Here is a 13,372-nt window from a genome sequence, read left to right on the forward strand (position 1 = left end):
GCATGACTGCCAAGTCCTCTCTTTCTTCCTTATTATTAACTTGTACCACTACCTTTTTACCTCCATAGTGTCTGATGAGAAATCATCAGTTAGTCTTATTTGGCTTCCCTTGTGTTTGGTGAATCATTATTCTCTTGCTGCTTTCAGAATTTTCTCCTCTTTATTATGTGACAGTCTGATTACTATGTGTCTTGGAGTGGGTTTATTGAGATTTATTCTGTTTGGAGTAGTTTGGGCTTCTTAGATTTGCATATTTATGTCTTTTATGAGGGTTGGGAAATATTAAGCCATTACTTCTGAATATTCTTCCTAGCCCTTTTTCCTTCCCTTCTCCTTCTGGTATAACCATGATGCATGTATTTGTGCTGTTTGTGTTGTCAATAATTTCTCTAAGACCCTGCTGAAATTTTTCCATTTTTTCTCTATGTGTTCTTTTATCTCTTTGAATTTGGTTAATCTGTCTTTTAGCTCACTGATTCTTTCTTCTGCCTCTTCAAATCTGCTGTTTTGTGTCTCCAGTATATTTTTAATTTCACCTACAGTGTCTTTTATTTCCATAATGTCTGTAATTTTTCTTTGTATCCTTTCAAATTCTTTACTCTCTTCTACTGTCTTCTTAATGTCCTTTATCTATACACATTTTCCTTCATTTCTTTGAATTGATTCAGGAGATTTGTTTGCACATATTTGATCAGTTGTTCCAGATTCTGTGTTTCCGCCAACGTTTTGATTTATTCTTTTGGGTCATTTCTTCTTGAGTTTTAGTATGCCTTGTGATTTTTTGCTGATATCTGTTCTTCTGATTATCTTGGTGGCTAGGATTTAGTTGTTTCCTGGGTTTGCGTTAGGGCACAGCTTTGACAGTTGGGTTGTCCTTATTTCTCAGCCAAAACAGGGCTGAGAACTTATGCATGGGGTGTAGACCAGCTTCAGTAGACCTAGGATAGGGTCTGGAGAGGCTCTGAAAGCCCTCTCTTTTCCCCCTGCACTTTTCAGCCTGCCCAGAAAATGGCACTCTTCCATTGCTTAAGCATCCTCAGAAGCTGTCTACCTTCCAGAGCCCCATAGCATCTGACCAGGAGGGCATTAAACTGTGGGGTTCCTGTGCCTTTACTTCAGTGCCGCAAATCTGGCTCAATGTGGGGCTCTGTCCCCGACTGTACTTGTGGCGGAGGATACCCACTGCTGCCCTCATCTGCAGCCATCGCCCAGGCAAGGATCAGGCTGCCCACATTCTCAAGGATGGAGAATGGGTGCCAGGACCCGTGGCTGGAATTACATTCTCTGTCCATATTTACTCAGACTCTTCATCCTTCACTGACCTGGGCCTTGAGATGTCCTCACCTGTGCCCTGGGTCTCCAAACAGTTGATTCAGACAGCTTCTGCTGGCCTACTTTCTGCTTTTAGGAAAGATTCTGCATTCCCTCACTAATCCTCCATTTTGGAAACTTGTCTTTGGTGTCTTTTTATATTCTGCTCTCCCCAGCAGCTTAAGTTCTGCCATTGGTCCCTGTGGGCTTGGGTCTCTGTGTCTGGATATAGGGGGATCTCTCTCACTGCTTTGAGAGATTTTATAATCTGTGCCCCTGGTGGGAGGTGGGAGGGATCCAGGCTGCTGCCTCTGGACACATCCTGAGCTGTGAGGGACCGAGTGATGGGAGGGGACTGGACAGTCTGGGATGGAAGTTTCCTACCTGTTATTTTTCTCTTTCATTGATTCATCATTTGTGGGATCCTTCTCCAGTCTTTACCTTCCTCCAGAGTTTTGAACAAGTGAGAATTGTTCTTTTTTTCGCTGAAACTCTGTGGAGAGGTTTTCAGTAGCTGTCTAATGTTACCATGTTGATGATGTCGCTCTCCCAAAGTTCTTTTTACAAAGCCTTTGAATGTCAGACTTTCTTTACATGATACTTAAAAGGAAAACTTATGATGTTGGAAATAGTATCTTGGAGATAGGGCAAAACAGCTTCCCCCCACCAGCCTCAGTTTGTCAATAGATTAGTGTTTTTTTAACCATTAGATTGCCAATGGTTCTTTTCCACCTTACCCAGGATGCCTGAAAGCCCCCCCAAATCCTAAGTTGAGGTGGTATATGACAGCCAGATGCCTTTGTTTTTGGCATTTCTTCTGTGACAGTGAACAAACTCTGTCAGGGAGTGGTCTGAACTGGAGATAAAATACCTGCCTTCAGCAGTTTGAAACCCAAGGACTTCTCTTTTTTGAATTGGGGAAGTTTTTTTTTTTTTTTTCTTTCTTAATGTAGAAAAGGAAAATCTAGGCAAGGAAACTCAGGTGTCCAAGCTGACTTTTCCAGACTTTACTGGAAAGAGTGAAAATAATACAACCCATATATTTATCCCTTCATCCTTAAAAGATCAACTTGGATGTAAACCTTACCCAGGGGCTGTTCCATGAAGTTCACACACACACACACACAATTCCCCAGTCTTTTCCTTAGCAGGTTGCTTCTTTACAGCTAATAGCTGCTAGTTATGAAATGCTATGACTAAAATTTTTTATATAACTTCTTTCTTTAGCCTATTTTCTTTTGAAACAGCCCTTTGTAGATTTGGGGGGTGTTCCAGTTTGCTAATGCTGCCGGGATGCAAAATACCAGAAATGGATTGGTTTTTATAAAAGGGGGTTTATTTGGTTGCACAGTTACAGTCTTAAGGCCGTAAAGTGTCCAAGGTAATGCATCAACAATTGGGTACCTTTACTGGAGGATGGCCAGTGGCATCCGGAAAACCTCTGTTAGCTGGAAAGGCACATGGCTGGCGTCTGCTTTGGAGTTCTGGTTTCAAACTGGCTTTCTCCCAGGATGTTCCTCTCTAGGCTTTAAAATGTCACTCTCAGTTGTTCTTGGGGGCATTTGTCCTCTCTCAGCTTCTCTGGAGCAAAAAGTCTGCTTTCAAAGGCCATCTCCAAAATGTCTCTGTAAGTTGCAGCTCCTCTCTCAGCTCCTGTGCTTTCTTCAAAGTGTCCCTCTTGGCTGTAGCAAGCTTGCACCTTCTGTCCAAGCTTATATAGTGCTCTAGTAAACTAATCAAGGTCCATGCTGAATGGGCGGGGCCACTCCTCCATGGAAATCATCCAATCAGAGTTATCACCTACAGTTGGGTGGGTTGCATCTCCGTGGAAACACTCAAAGAATTACAGTCTAATCAACACTAATATATCTGCCCATGCAAGATTGCATCAAAGATAATGCATTTTGGGGGACACAATACATTCAAACTGGTACAGGGGGTTAAATAATTTTTTATGTTTTCCTCCTGAAGAAAAATGAATAATAATCAATTAGTCATGGATAAAATCCATGTTCTTTATGGTTATCTTTTTTTAGTATATTTCAATTTATTTTTTATAATTTCATAATTGTTTAAACACTCATCTACTGACACTAAAATATTATTTTAATAATATTTAATCTTATTTTCAGTGGCAATAATATGATCCACTCTGGTCCATATTTTTAAAAATTCAGTTTTATTGAGATATATTCACATACCATACAGTCATCCATGGTGTACAACCAATCATTCACAGTACCATCTTATAGCATTCCTCACCCCAATCTATTTTTGAACATTTTTGTTACACCAGAAAGAAAACACTGGGAATAAAATATAAAATTAAAAAAGAACACCCAAACCACCCCCCCCATTCCACCCTATTTTTCATTCAGTTTTTGTTCCCACTTTTCTACCCATCCATCCATACAGTAGATAAAGGGAGTGTGATCCACAAGATTTTCACAATCACACTATCACCCCTTGTAAGCTATAGTTATACAATCATCTTCAAGAGTCAAGGCTACCGGGTTGCAGTTTGACAGTTTCAGGCATTTACTTCTAGCTATTCCAACACACTAAAATATGGTTATCTTTTAAGGTACACTTAAAAAATTGTACTTTAAGGAGTTAACGCTTAAAAAAGGACATTTCCTCTGAGGATGTTATGTCATGTCTTTCTCTTCCCTTTATTAAGAGAAACTGTTTAGGATTTGTATTTGGAATTTTCTTTCTGTTTTGTGGGTAATATAATGCAATAATGGTGGGATTCAACATCAAAGCCAGACAAATATGTGCTAAAATCTTATAAGAACTTGGGCTAATTATTTAATACATCCAAGTTTCTTTTTATTCAACATATTAATTTGAATAATCATACTTACCTTGCAGGGTTGTGTTAAGGATTGCATCTAAAGAACATTCTATAGTATTTCTATAGTATTTGGTACATAAATGAGAGTAGTGGTGGTTATCATCATTATAATATATTTGAAAATGATATATTTTTACATCGCCGTTTACTAGAATTTTTTTGTTTTATTCTTCTTTTTTAGGAAAGACTTAGCTGAATATCAGAAGAATTGTGAGGAGCTTAAAGAGCAGCTAAAGCATAAAGAGTCTCTTCTTGCTGCTAATATTTCTAACCGTGTTGGTGGTCTTTGTTTGAAATGTGCTCAGCATGAAGCTGTTCTTTCCCAAACCCATAATAATGTTCATATGCAGACCATTGAAAGACTGACTAAGTAAGTATCTTTTATGCACATGGAGTCATTGGCAACATGGAAAATTATGTCTTTAAAGGGGCATTGTGTCTTTTATCCCCATGCTAGATCAGATGTGATTAATGTAAGCTTCAGATAAAATGGATTTTATTCATTGTAGTTTTCTTGGAGATGAAATAGGTGGATACTGCTGGTTGTGGGTAATCATGTCACTTTCAATAAGTTCTTGGTTTAATTCAGTCTCATTTGTGAAGTGAGAGATTATCTACATAATCTTTACAATTCTGTCCAGTTCTATGATAAGTTCAGCTCTACTCTTAATGAAATGTGAATTTGGGAAGAATTGTTTTGATTTTGCCGTAACTTGGATTTTCCTGCTATAGTTTCAATAGAGTGAGTTATGACCTATAGTTTCAGTAGAGTGAGTCTTCATCATGAAGCCTATATGAGTGCACTGGAAGAAACACTCACATACTCTATCTGGGTATTAATATTTGAGAATTGACTAAGGAAAAATTACATCTAACTTTTATGTAGTCAAAGTTTTAATCAAGGTTGAATTCTGCTATTCATTATGTTTATCTCTTTTGTCCTATTTGCATTATTCCACCAAAGCCTTTTCCTGTGGAAATTTTATTCAGTGGAAGTTGAGAATTACTATTTTAATATACAATCCAATGATGGTTTATAGTATGTGCTTTCCTATTCTTTCTCCTTTCCTTATGCTCAAGGTCACCTCTCTCTGTCTGCTCTGCACTGCTCATCTAAAGAGTTCACGTATCACTTCTTTTCTGATGACTTTCTCACTGTCCCCACCTTATTTTGTCCTTAACTGCCTTATGTTGCTTCCTTCTATGATTTTATAGTATCTAACATTGCAGCAACTGTATTTTGCTTGTTTCTGTATCCCTGGCTCCTAGCAGAGTAACTTTCCGCTGGCAGACACTCAGTAAATGTTTGTTCTTCATATGCCATGGCATTTTGGCATTTATTGCTTAGAAGCCAGAGGTCTACCACGTAGAAGTGGTGGGGAAGAGTAGAAAAAACTATGCTGTACATATTGCTGTACATCTTTTTTTTAAATGTAATTTTATTGAAATATATTCATATACCCTACACTCATCCACAGTATACAACAATTATTCACAGTTTCATCATATAGTTGTGCATTCAACATCACAATCAATTTTTGAACATTTTCATCACTCCAAAAAATAAAAATGAAAATAAGAATAAAAATAAAAGTAAAAGAGAACATTCAAAGCATCCCATACCTCTTCTCTCCCCTCATTTACTTTTTTTTAATTGAAATATATTCACATACCATACAATAATCCAACATATAAAACAAGTGTTCACAGTGTCATCATATAGTTGTGCATTCATCACCACAGTCAATTTTTGAACATTTTCATTACTACAAAAAATAAAAATAAGAATAAAAATAAAAGTAAAAACAACACTCAAAATGTCCCATATTATTAATTTACTTTTTTGTCTCCATTTTTTCTACTCATTTGTCCATACACTGGGTAAAGGGATAAGCCATAAGATTTTCACAATCACATGGTCACACCATGCAAGCTGTATAGTTATATGAATGCCTTCAAGAATCAAGGATACTGGATTGCAACTCAACAATTTCAGATATTTCCTTCTAACTATTCTGATAAACTAAAAACTAAAAAGGTATATCTATATAATGCATAAGAGTTACCTCCAGAATGACCTCTCGACTCCATTTGAAATTTCTCAGCCATTAAAACTTTATTTTGTTTTAATTCTCCTCCCCGATTTGGTACAAAAGGCTTTCTCAATCACATGATGCAGGGTCCAGGCTCATTCCTGGGGTCATGTTCCATACTGCCAGGGAGATTTATACCCCTGGGAGTCATCTACATGGGGGGAGGGCGGTGTTTTTACCTGCCAAGTTGGCTTAGAGAGAGAGGCCACAACTGAGCAATGAAAGATGTCCTCTGGGGATGACTCCTAGGCACAATTATGAGTAGGATTAGCCTCCCCTTTGCAGTATCAAGCTTTGTAAGGGCAAGCCCCAAGTTCGGGGTCTTGGTCTACTAAGCTGGTGGTCTCCAACGCTTGTGAGAATATCAGGAATTCCCCAGCTCAGGAAGTTTAATATTTCCACATTTTCCCCCAGTCCCTCAAGGGGGCTTTGTAAATATTATTCTCTGCCCAAATTACTCTGGATTGTATCGGGGCTTCATGCTAACCTGTACAAGCAACAAGATCTCTCTCCCTAGTCAAGTTTCCGTGTAATTATGGCATTTGAGTAAACTAACCATACAAGTTAAATTATATAGTGTGCTACAGAAAATATAGACTTTTGTACCATATAACCGTCTCTTCCTTTGGTCCCGCACAGAAGTAAAAGTTTTAAAACACAGTATCATCCTGTACCCTTTGGTTGGATCTACCCCAGTCTCAACCAAGTCCATTTCATTTATATCTCCACTTGAAGTCTGATCTCCTTTACAGCCTCTTTAGCAGCTGATTCATGGGGCAATGCTGACACTCACAACTGCCAAACTGCATCCCATAAGTTTTGATATGTTATGTTCTCAATTTCATTGGTCTAGAGGTTTTACTTACTTTTCTTGCAATTTCTTCTTTGACCCACTGATGTTGAATAGTGTGTTGTATAGCCTCTATATATTTGTGAATTTTCCAGTTCTCTGCCTATTATTGATTTCCACCTTCATTCCATTATGGTCAGAGAAAGTGTTTTGCGTAATTTTAGTCTTTTGAAAATTATTGAGACCTGTTTTGGGACTCAGTATTTTGTCTATCCTGAAGAATGTTTCATGAGCACTCGAGAAGAATGTATATGCTGCTATTTTGGGGTCAGTGTTCTATATATGTCTGTTAGGTCGAGTTCATTTATCATGTTATTCAAGTTCTCTGTTTCCTTATTGGTCTTCTGTCTAGATGTTCTAGCCATTGATGCATGTGGATATTGAAGTATCCAACTATTAAATTGTAGATACATATATTTCCTCCTTCAATTTTGTCTCATGTATTTTGGGGCACCCTGGTTGGTGCATAAGTATTTATGATTGTTATTTCTTCTGGTGGATTGTTCCTTTTATTAAAATATAATCTCCTTCTTTGTCTCTGTTAACAGTTTTGCATTTAGAGTCTGTTTTGTCTGATATTGGTATAGCTACCCCAACTCTTTTCTGGTTACTGTTTTCATGGAATATTTTTTTCCAACCTTTCATTTCAACCTATTTGTGTCTTTGGGTCTAAGGTGAGTCATATAGACAGCATATAGATATACCACATATATATTTTTTAATCCATTTTGGCAATCTGCATCTTTTGCTTTGGGAGTTTAATTCATTAACATTCAGTGTTATTACTGTAAAGGCAGTACTTACTTCAGCCATTTTATCCTTTGGCTTTTATATGTCATATCCTATTTTTGTCTCTCTTTTTACCCTTTAATTACCCTTACTGCTAATCTTCATTTCTGCACTCTACTCCTAGCCTGTCTCTCCTGTCTTTCCCTTTCTGCCCATAGAACTACCATTAATATTTCTTGTAGGGCTGGTCTCTCGTTGACAAACTCTCTCAGTTTCTGTTTATCTATGAATGTTTTAAGCTCTTCCTCATTTTTGAAGGACAGTTTTGCCAGATAAGGAAATCTTTATTAGTGGTTTTTCTAGTTTTGTTCCTTAAACATAGCATACTACTGCCTTCTTGCCTCCATGGTTTCTGATGAGAAATATGTATTTACTCTTATTTTGAGTTCCTTGTATGTGAAGAATTACTTTTATCATTTGACATTGTGATTAGTATGTGTCTTGGCATAGGTCTATTAGGATTTATTCTCTTTGGTGTAAGTGGTGCTTCTTGGATGTGTGCATTTATGTCTTTCATAAGATTTGGGAACTTTTTGGCCATTTTTTGCTCAGATATTATTTCTGCCCCGTTTCCCTTTTCTTCTCCTTCTGGGACACCCATGATGCATATATTGTGCACTTCATGCTATCATTTAGTTCCCTGAGACTCTGCTCGATGTTTTCCATTCTTTTCGCTATCTTTTCTTTTGTCTGTAGATTTCAGATGTCCTATCTTCTAATCCGCGGATCCTTTCTTCTGCCTGTTCAAATCTGCTGTTGTATGACTCTAGTGTATTTTTAATCTCTTGTATTGTGGCTTTCATTCCCATAAGTTCTGTTACTTTTTTGCATGCTTTCAATTTCTTCTTTATTCTTACCCTGTGTCTTCTTAATATCCTTTATCTTTTTAGCCATATTTTCCTTTATTGCCTTGAATTGACTAAGGAGATTTGTTTGAACATCATTGATTAGTTGTTCAAATCATGTGTCTCTTCTGTAGTTTTAATTTGTTCCTTTTAATTAGGACAAATCTTTCCTGTTTCTCTGCATGGTTTGCAATTTTTTGCTGGTATCTAGGCATCTGATTTTCTTGATGAGTTTACTCTTTTGGTCAATTTCCCTCTCTTTCCTAGGGTTTTCTTTTCGATTGGCTTTGTGCTGAAGTTCTTCTTTGACACTTGCTTCAACTTATTCTAGTCCTTTAGAATAGTTTGTATTTAACTTATCACAATTTTTTTTTTTTTTTTTTTTAGCTCTTATTTATCTGATTCTTGCCAGGATATATGGTACAATTTTTTGAGATTGCCCTATTTGTGCAATTGTTTCACCCCCCAGGGAAAGGCTTCCTTTCCCCATTCCTCCTTCAGGAATGTTGATCTCTTTTGTTTGTTTTTTATTTGCCTTTATATATTTTTAACACTCCTTTCATTACCTGGAGGGTTAATTCGGGGAGGAGGGTTCCCCTAGAGAGGACTTTCCCAAGTCAGTTTTTCCCAGTTAAAACAGGCCCAGTGACTCACAAAGTGGGTGTAGATTGGTTCCAAAGTGCCCTGGGGAGAAGACCCGGAAGGACACCGATCTTCTCTTTGATTGCTCCCTGAATCTGTACTTTCCTGGCCTGCCCAGCAGATGGTGCACTTCAGCCAACTGTTTCCCATAAGATGGCACTGTATCTTTAATTTTCAACCATCTCCGCCCTGCCAAGGGTGTGGTTGAGACAGAGGCTTCCAGCTGCTTTTGGCCTGGGGGGGTTGAAACTGTTGCTCAGATCCCAAACCTTTCAATCTGAATTCTCTAATCAAAAGTCACTGTGCTGGGCCATGCCCTCCCCCTTCTTGCAAGAAGGGCCACCCTTCAGCAAAATGTTCCCTGCCTCCCCTTGATGGCACTGTGTCTCTCAATCAGCCTCACTCCCCTCCAACACTCCCCCACCCCCACACCCCACCCCCACGCCCCGCTCTGCCCCTGCTTGCGGTAGGATTGAAACTGAGGTTGCCGGGTGCTCTCTATCCTGGGCAGGTGGAAACTGTATCTATTCTTAGAGCTGGAACCCAGCAATGTGTATTCACTGCTCAAAAACTGCAGTCAGTACACAGTTGTGCCAGTCTCCTTTCTGTTCTTGGGAAAGAGGACTTCAGATTCTAGTCAGGGAAGTGGCTCCTGAGGCAGTCTGCCACATCAGTGGGGGATGGTCACCAGCCTTCGCAATGTGGAGAGACCTCCTCACAGATTTTCACCGTAGGTTATCAGTCTCTTCCTTCTGCTGTTCCCTGGATGGTGTATGGTGGTGTTCTGGTCTTTGGAGACCCCAAACAGTTGTTTCAGATAGCTCCTGGGTGTTCACTAACTCCCTGAGGACAACTGAATCCTAGCACTTCCTTCTCCACCATATTATCTAGAAACTCCCCTCTGTGTGTGTGTGTGTGTGTGTGTGTGTGTAAGTATTATACGTATTTTCAGTTCCAACTAAAATGTAGTTGAACATTTATTATATACCAATGATTGTGCCAGGCACAAAACTTAATAATCACTTCACATCCTAGAAAAGCATGTGTGAGGGAAATATGATTACCCCCATTTTACATCTAGGGAAATGGAAGCTCAGAGAAGTTAAAAATTTGTCTGTGTTTTGAAAAGAAAAAAAATAGAACCATCAAAAAATTCAGGATAGTTTAAAGATCCAGATATAATTCAGACCATAAATAATATTAGAAGAAAACATAGAAAAATGTCTTTATTGCCTTGGGCTAGTTACAGTCTTAAATATGATATAAAAGATGAAAACTTTAAAGGAAGAATTTGATACACTTGACACCATTCAAAAGCAATTTTGTCATGATAAATACTTACAAATTAAGTTGAAAGACTTGGAAAATTTACATTGAAAATATTGGTACAACTTATAAAGAATTACCTTTGAAACAAAAAAAGACAAACTGCCCAGTTGCAAAGCGGATAAAGAATAGGAATAAAAGAGGAAAATTTCAATACATAAGTAGGTATTCATTCTGGTTAGTAGTCAAGGAAATACAATTAAAAGAAAAAAACTCAACACATGAGATTGGCAAAAAATAAAGAATACTGGTAATAGCAAGAGTTGGTGTGGCCATGAGTACTGAGTATTTTCATACCCTACTGGTAGAACTATAATTTGGTACAACTAATTTGGAAGGTAATTTAGCGCTATCCATTATTATTTAAATTGTACATTTCACTTTTCAAAATCTATCCTAGAGTAATAACTCATGTATGTGCAAATGGAGCATTTATAGAGAATTTTTTTTGCAGCCTTTTTTGTAATGATGTAAACAATCTAAATGTATTTCAAAAGTGAATAACTAAACTATTATTTAGTTAAACTATGAAATATTTTGCACACACACTAAAAAGGAAAAAGAATTAGGTAGATCTATGTGTACTAATGTGACATAATCTGGAAAATATATTATTGAAAGAAAACAAAACAAAATAAGATGGCTAAAGATATATCTGGTATGAAACCATTTGTATGAAACAAAAAAAGTCCACACACAGCTATGCTGTATGTTTTCTCTAGGTTCATACATATGCACAGAAAAGCATAGAAAAATAATTGAAAGGATAATCACCAAATATTTCTTAGTGATTTTCTCTGGAGAAATGAAGAAGGCATCTTAGGTGAAAGAATGTGTCAAATAGGTCTTTAAACATACTGAAAATAAATTTTACAAGGAGAATGTAATGAAAAAATTAATTAAAGCAAAAAAGCAAAGTCAAATAGATAGAAAGAGGCAGTAACACCAATTAACAAATAATTAAAAAAAGTTTTTCCCTATTATATTGCCTTCCATAATGAGATAAAGAGAAAAATATTTTTTAAAGGAAGTCATAATGTTTACATTGATTCCAAGTCTGGCGGGCTTTTAGAAATTAGATTCTTGCTCAGTTGTGTGTTCCTTTTTCCCTATCCTAAATTTAAACTTTTTGCTTCTTTAAAGTAAATGTCAAACCTTCTTAGTTCACTTTTCTGCTTTGTCAGCCTACCTTTGTGTCATGTTCTGCTATTATGACAAAATACACTGAAAGATTTCTGCTTTGTTGTCAATGAGAATCATTGAGTGTATGAGTCCCTTGGCCTAAGCTGGTGGTGTACTTCTTTCAACTTATTAATTTAGAATGCTGAATGTAGAGTACTATGCTGACTTTGAAGAGTGGCCCACTTTTTAGGTTTGGATTTCTGGTTTTATGTATGGTTAGAAGAGTGATCCCTTGATCAGCTGTTGTTGAAGTATTTTTTGCAAGACTTTCATACAGGACTAAAAAATTATATCCTAAATATGATAAATCAAGAGAGTTTTCTGGCCTCTTTTGAAAATGTGCTATTGTGACATCAACTTTAACCTCCTTTGTTACATGGATATATTTTTAACAATTGGTATTGAAATCTTCTTGGTATTTCTGAACTTCTGCTTTCACTCAGGTCTCATTATTCCATGAGGTAGGTAAGAGTAATAGTAATCTCTATCTTGTTTAATGATCAAAATATCTTCTAGTGATAATCAAGATGGGACTGTTTTATGTTAAATTCTTTCTTGTAGCTCACACTCCGTAAGAGAAGTTTCAGTGTACTTTTCTAAGAAGAGACATTATTATTACTGTAATATCCTGGGACCTTAGCCCAGCTTGCAATTTGGAATGGATTATTGGCAGTGTTCTGTAGAGTTGGATTTGAAAGACTATAGCCAGGAACTTTTTAGAAAGGAGAAACAAGGAAGTGTTGTATCCAGCCTACCAGACTTTCTTCTTAAAAACAGTGAAAATAATTCTTATTTATGATACTTAATAATGCTTAAACAGTAGTAATACCTATGGAAAAATTTAGGAATTATAAGGCGTTTCTTAGACACTCCATATTTCAAGATAAAGCTCAAGCATGTGTGTATCAGACCAACTCTTTTTTTTTTTCCCTTAATTTAAACATTTGGCCAAGATTTGTCAGGGAATTTCTCAGTGCTGTTTCTCTAATTGTTGCACAGAGTTCCTTAAATATTATATGCTTGTTAAAGTTGTGTAAGTACATGCTTTTTCGTCCCCAAACTGGCAGGCGTGCTTCTTACCTCTTCTTTCTGCCTCACAGCTCTTCCTTCTGGATCATGAAATGTTGTGATGTCAATGCTATGTTGCTTGCTGTGCTTCAAGAAACTCCTAGATTGCATTCAACAAAACACTCATATGATGTTTTTAAGCTCTCATAGAAATTCTGCTATGGAAAATAGTAATTTGTAGAAATGCCTTCTCACTCTCACATGGATCTATCACATGGATCTATCACATGGGTCTATATAACTTCCTATTATGAAGGCTTGCTCACACCTGGCTCTAGGCTGGTTCTGTGGACTGTGGGCTCTGGGGCAGGCCTACCGCTGACTGGGTTACCACGGGAGGCTAGAAATGACTGTTTCTGAGGGACTGAGCTGAGGATATAAAGCCAAATAATGAGTACAGTTGTCGACC

At 37.3% G+C, this 13,372-nt stretch overlaps 1 protein-coding gene across 15 annotated transcripts in view; it reads left to right on the forward strand.

The window, feature by feature from the left end:
* The window catches only part of SDCCAG8 (SHH signaling and ciliogenesis regulator SDCCAG8), a 288,104-nt gene that overhangs the window by 70,615 nt on the left and 204,117 nt on the right, over window positions 1-13,372 (forward strand). For all 15 annotated transcript variants that reach the window (XR_005214623.1, XR_005214625.1, XR_005214622.1 and 12 more), the window contains exon 8: window positions 4,350-4,538. Coding sequence is in view for 6 of the 15 variants with exons in the window: in XM_037822222.1 (XP_037678150.1) it covers window positions 4,350-4,538 (189 nt within the window). In the remaining 9 variants the exon portion in view is untranslated. The remainder of the gene's footprint in view (window positions 1-4,349; window positions 4,539-13,372) is intronic.

The sequence above is a fragment of the Choloepus didactylus genome, chromosome 2 (assembly GCF_015220235.1).
Source record: "Choloepus didactylus isolate mChoDid1 chromosome 2, mChoDid1.pri, whole genome shotgun sequence".
NCBI lineage: Eukaryota > Metazoa > Chordata > Mammalia > Pilosa > Megalonychidae > Choloepus > Choloepus didactylus.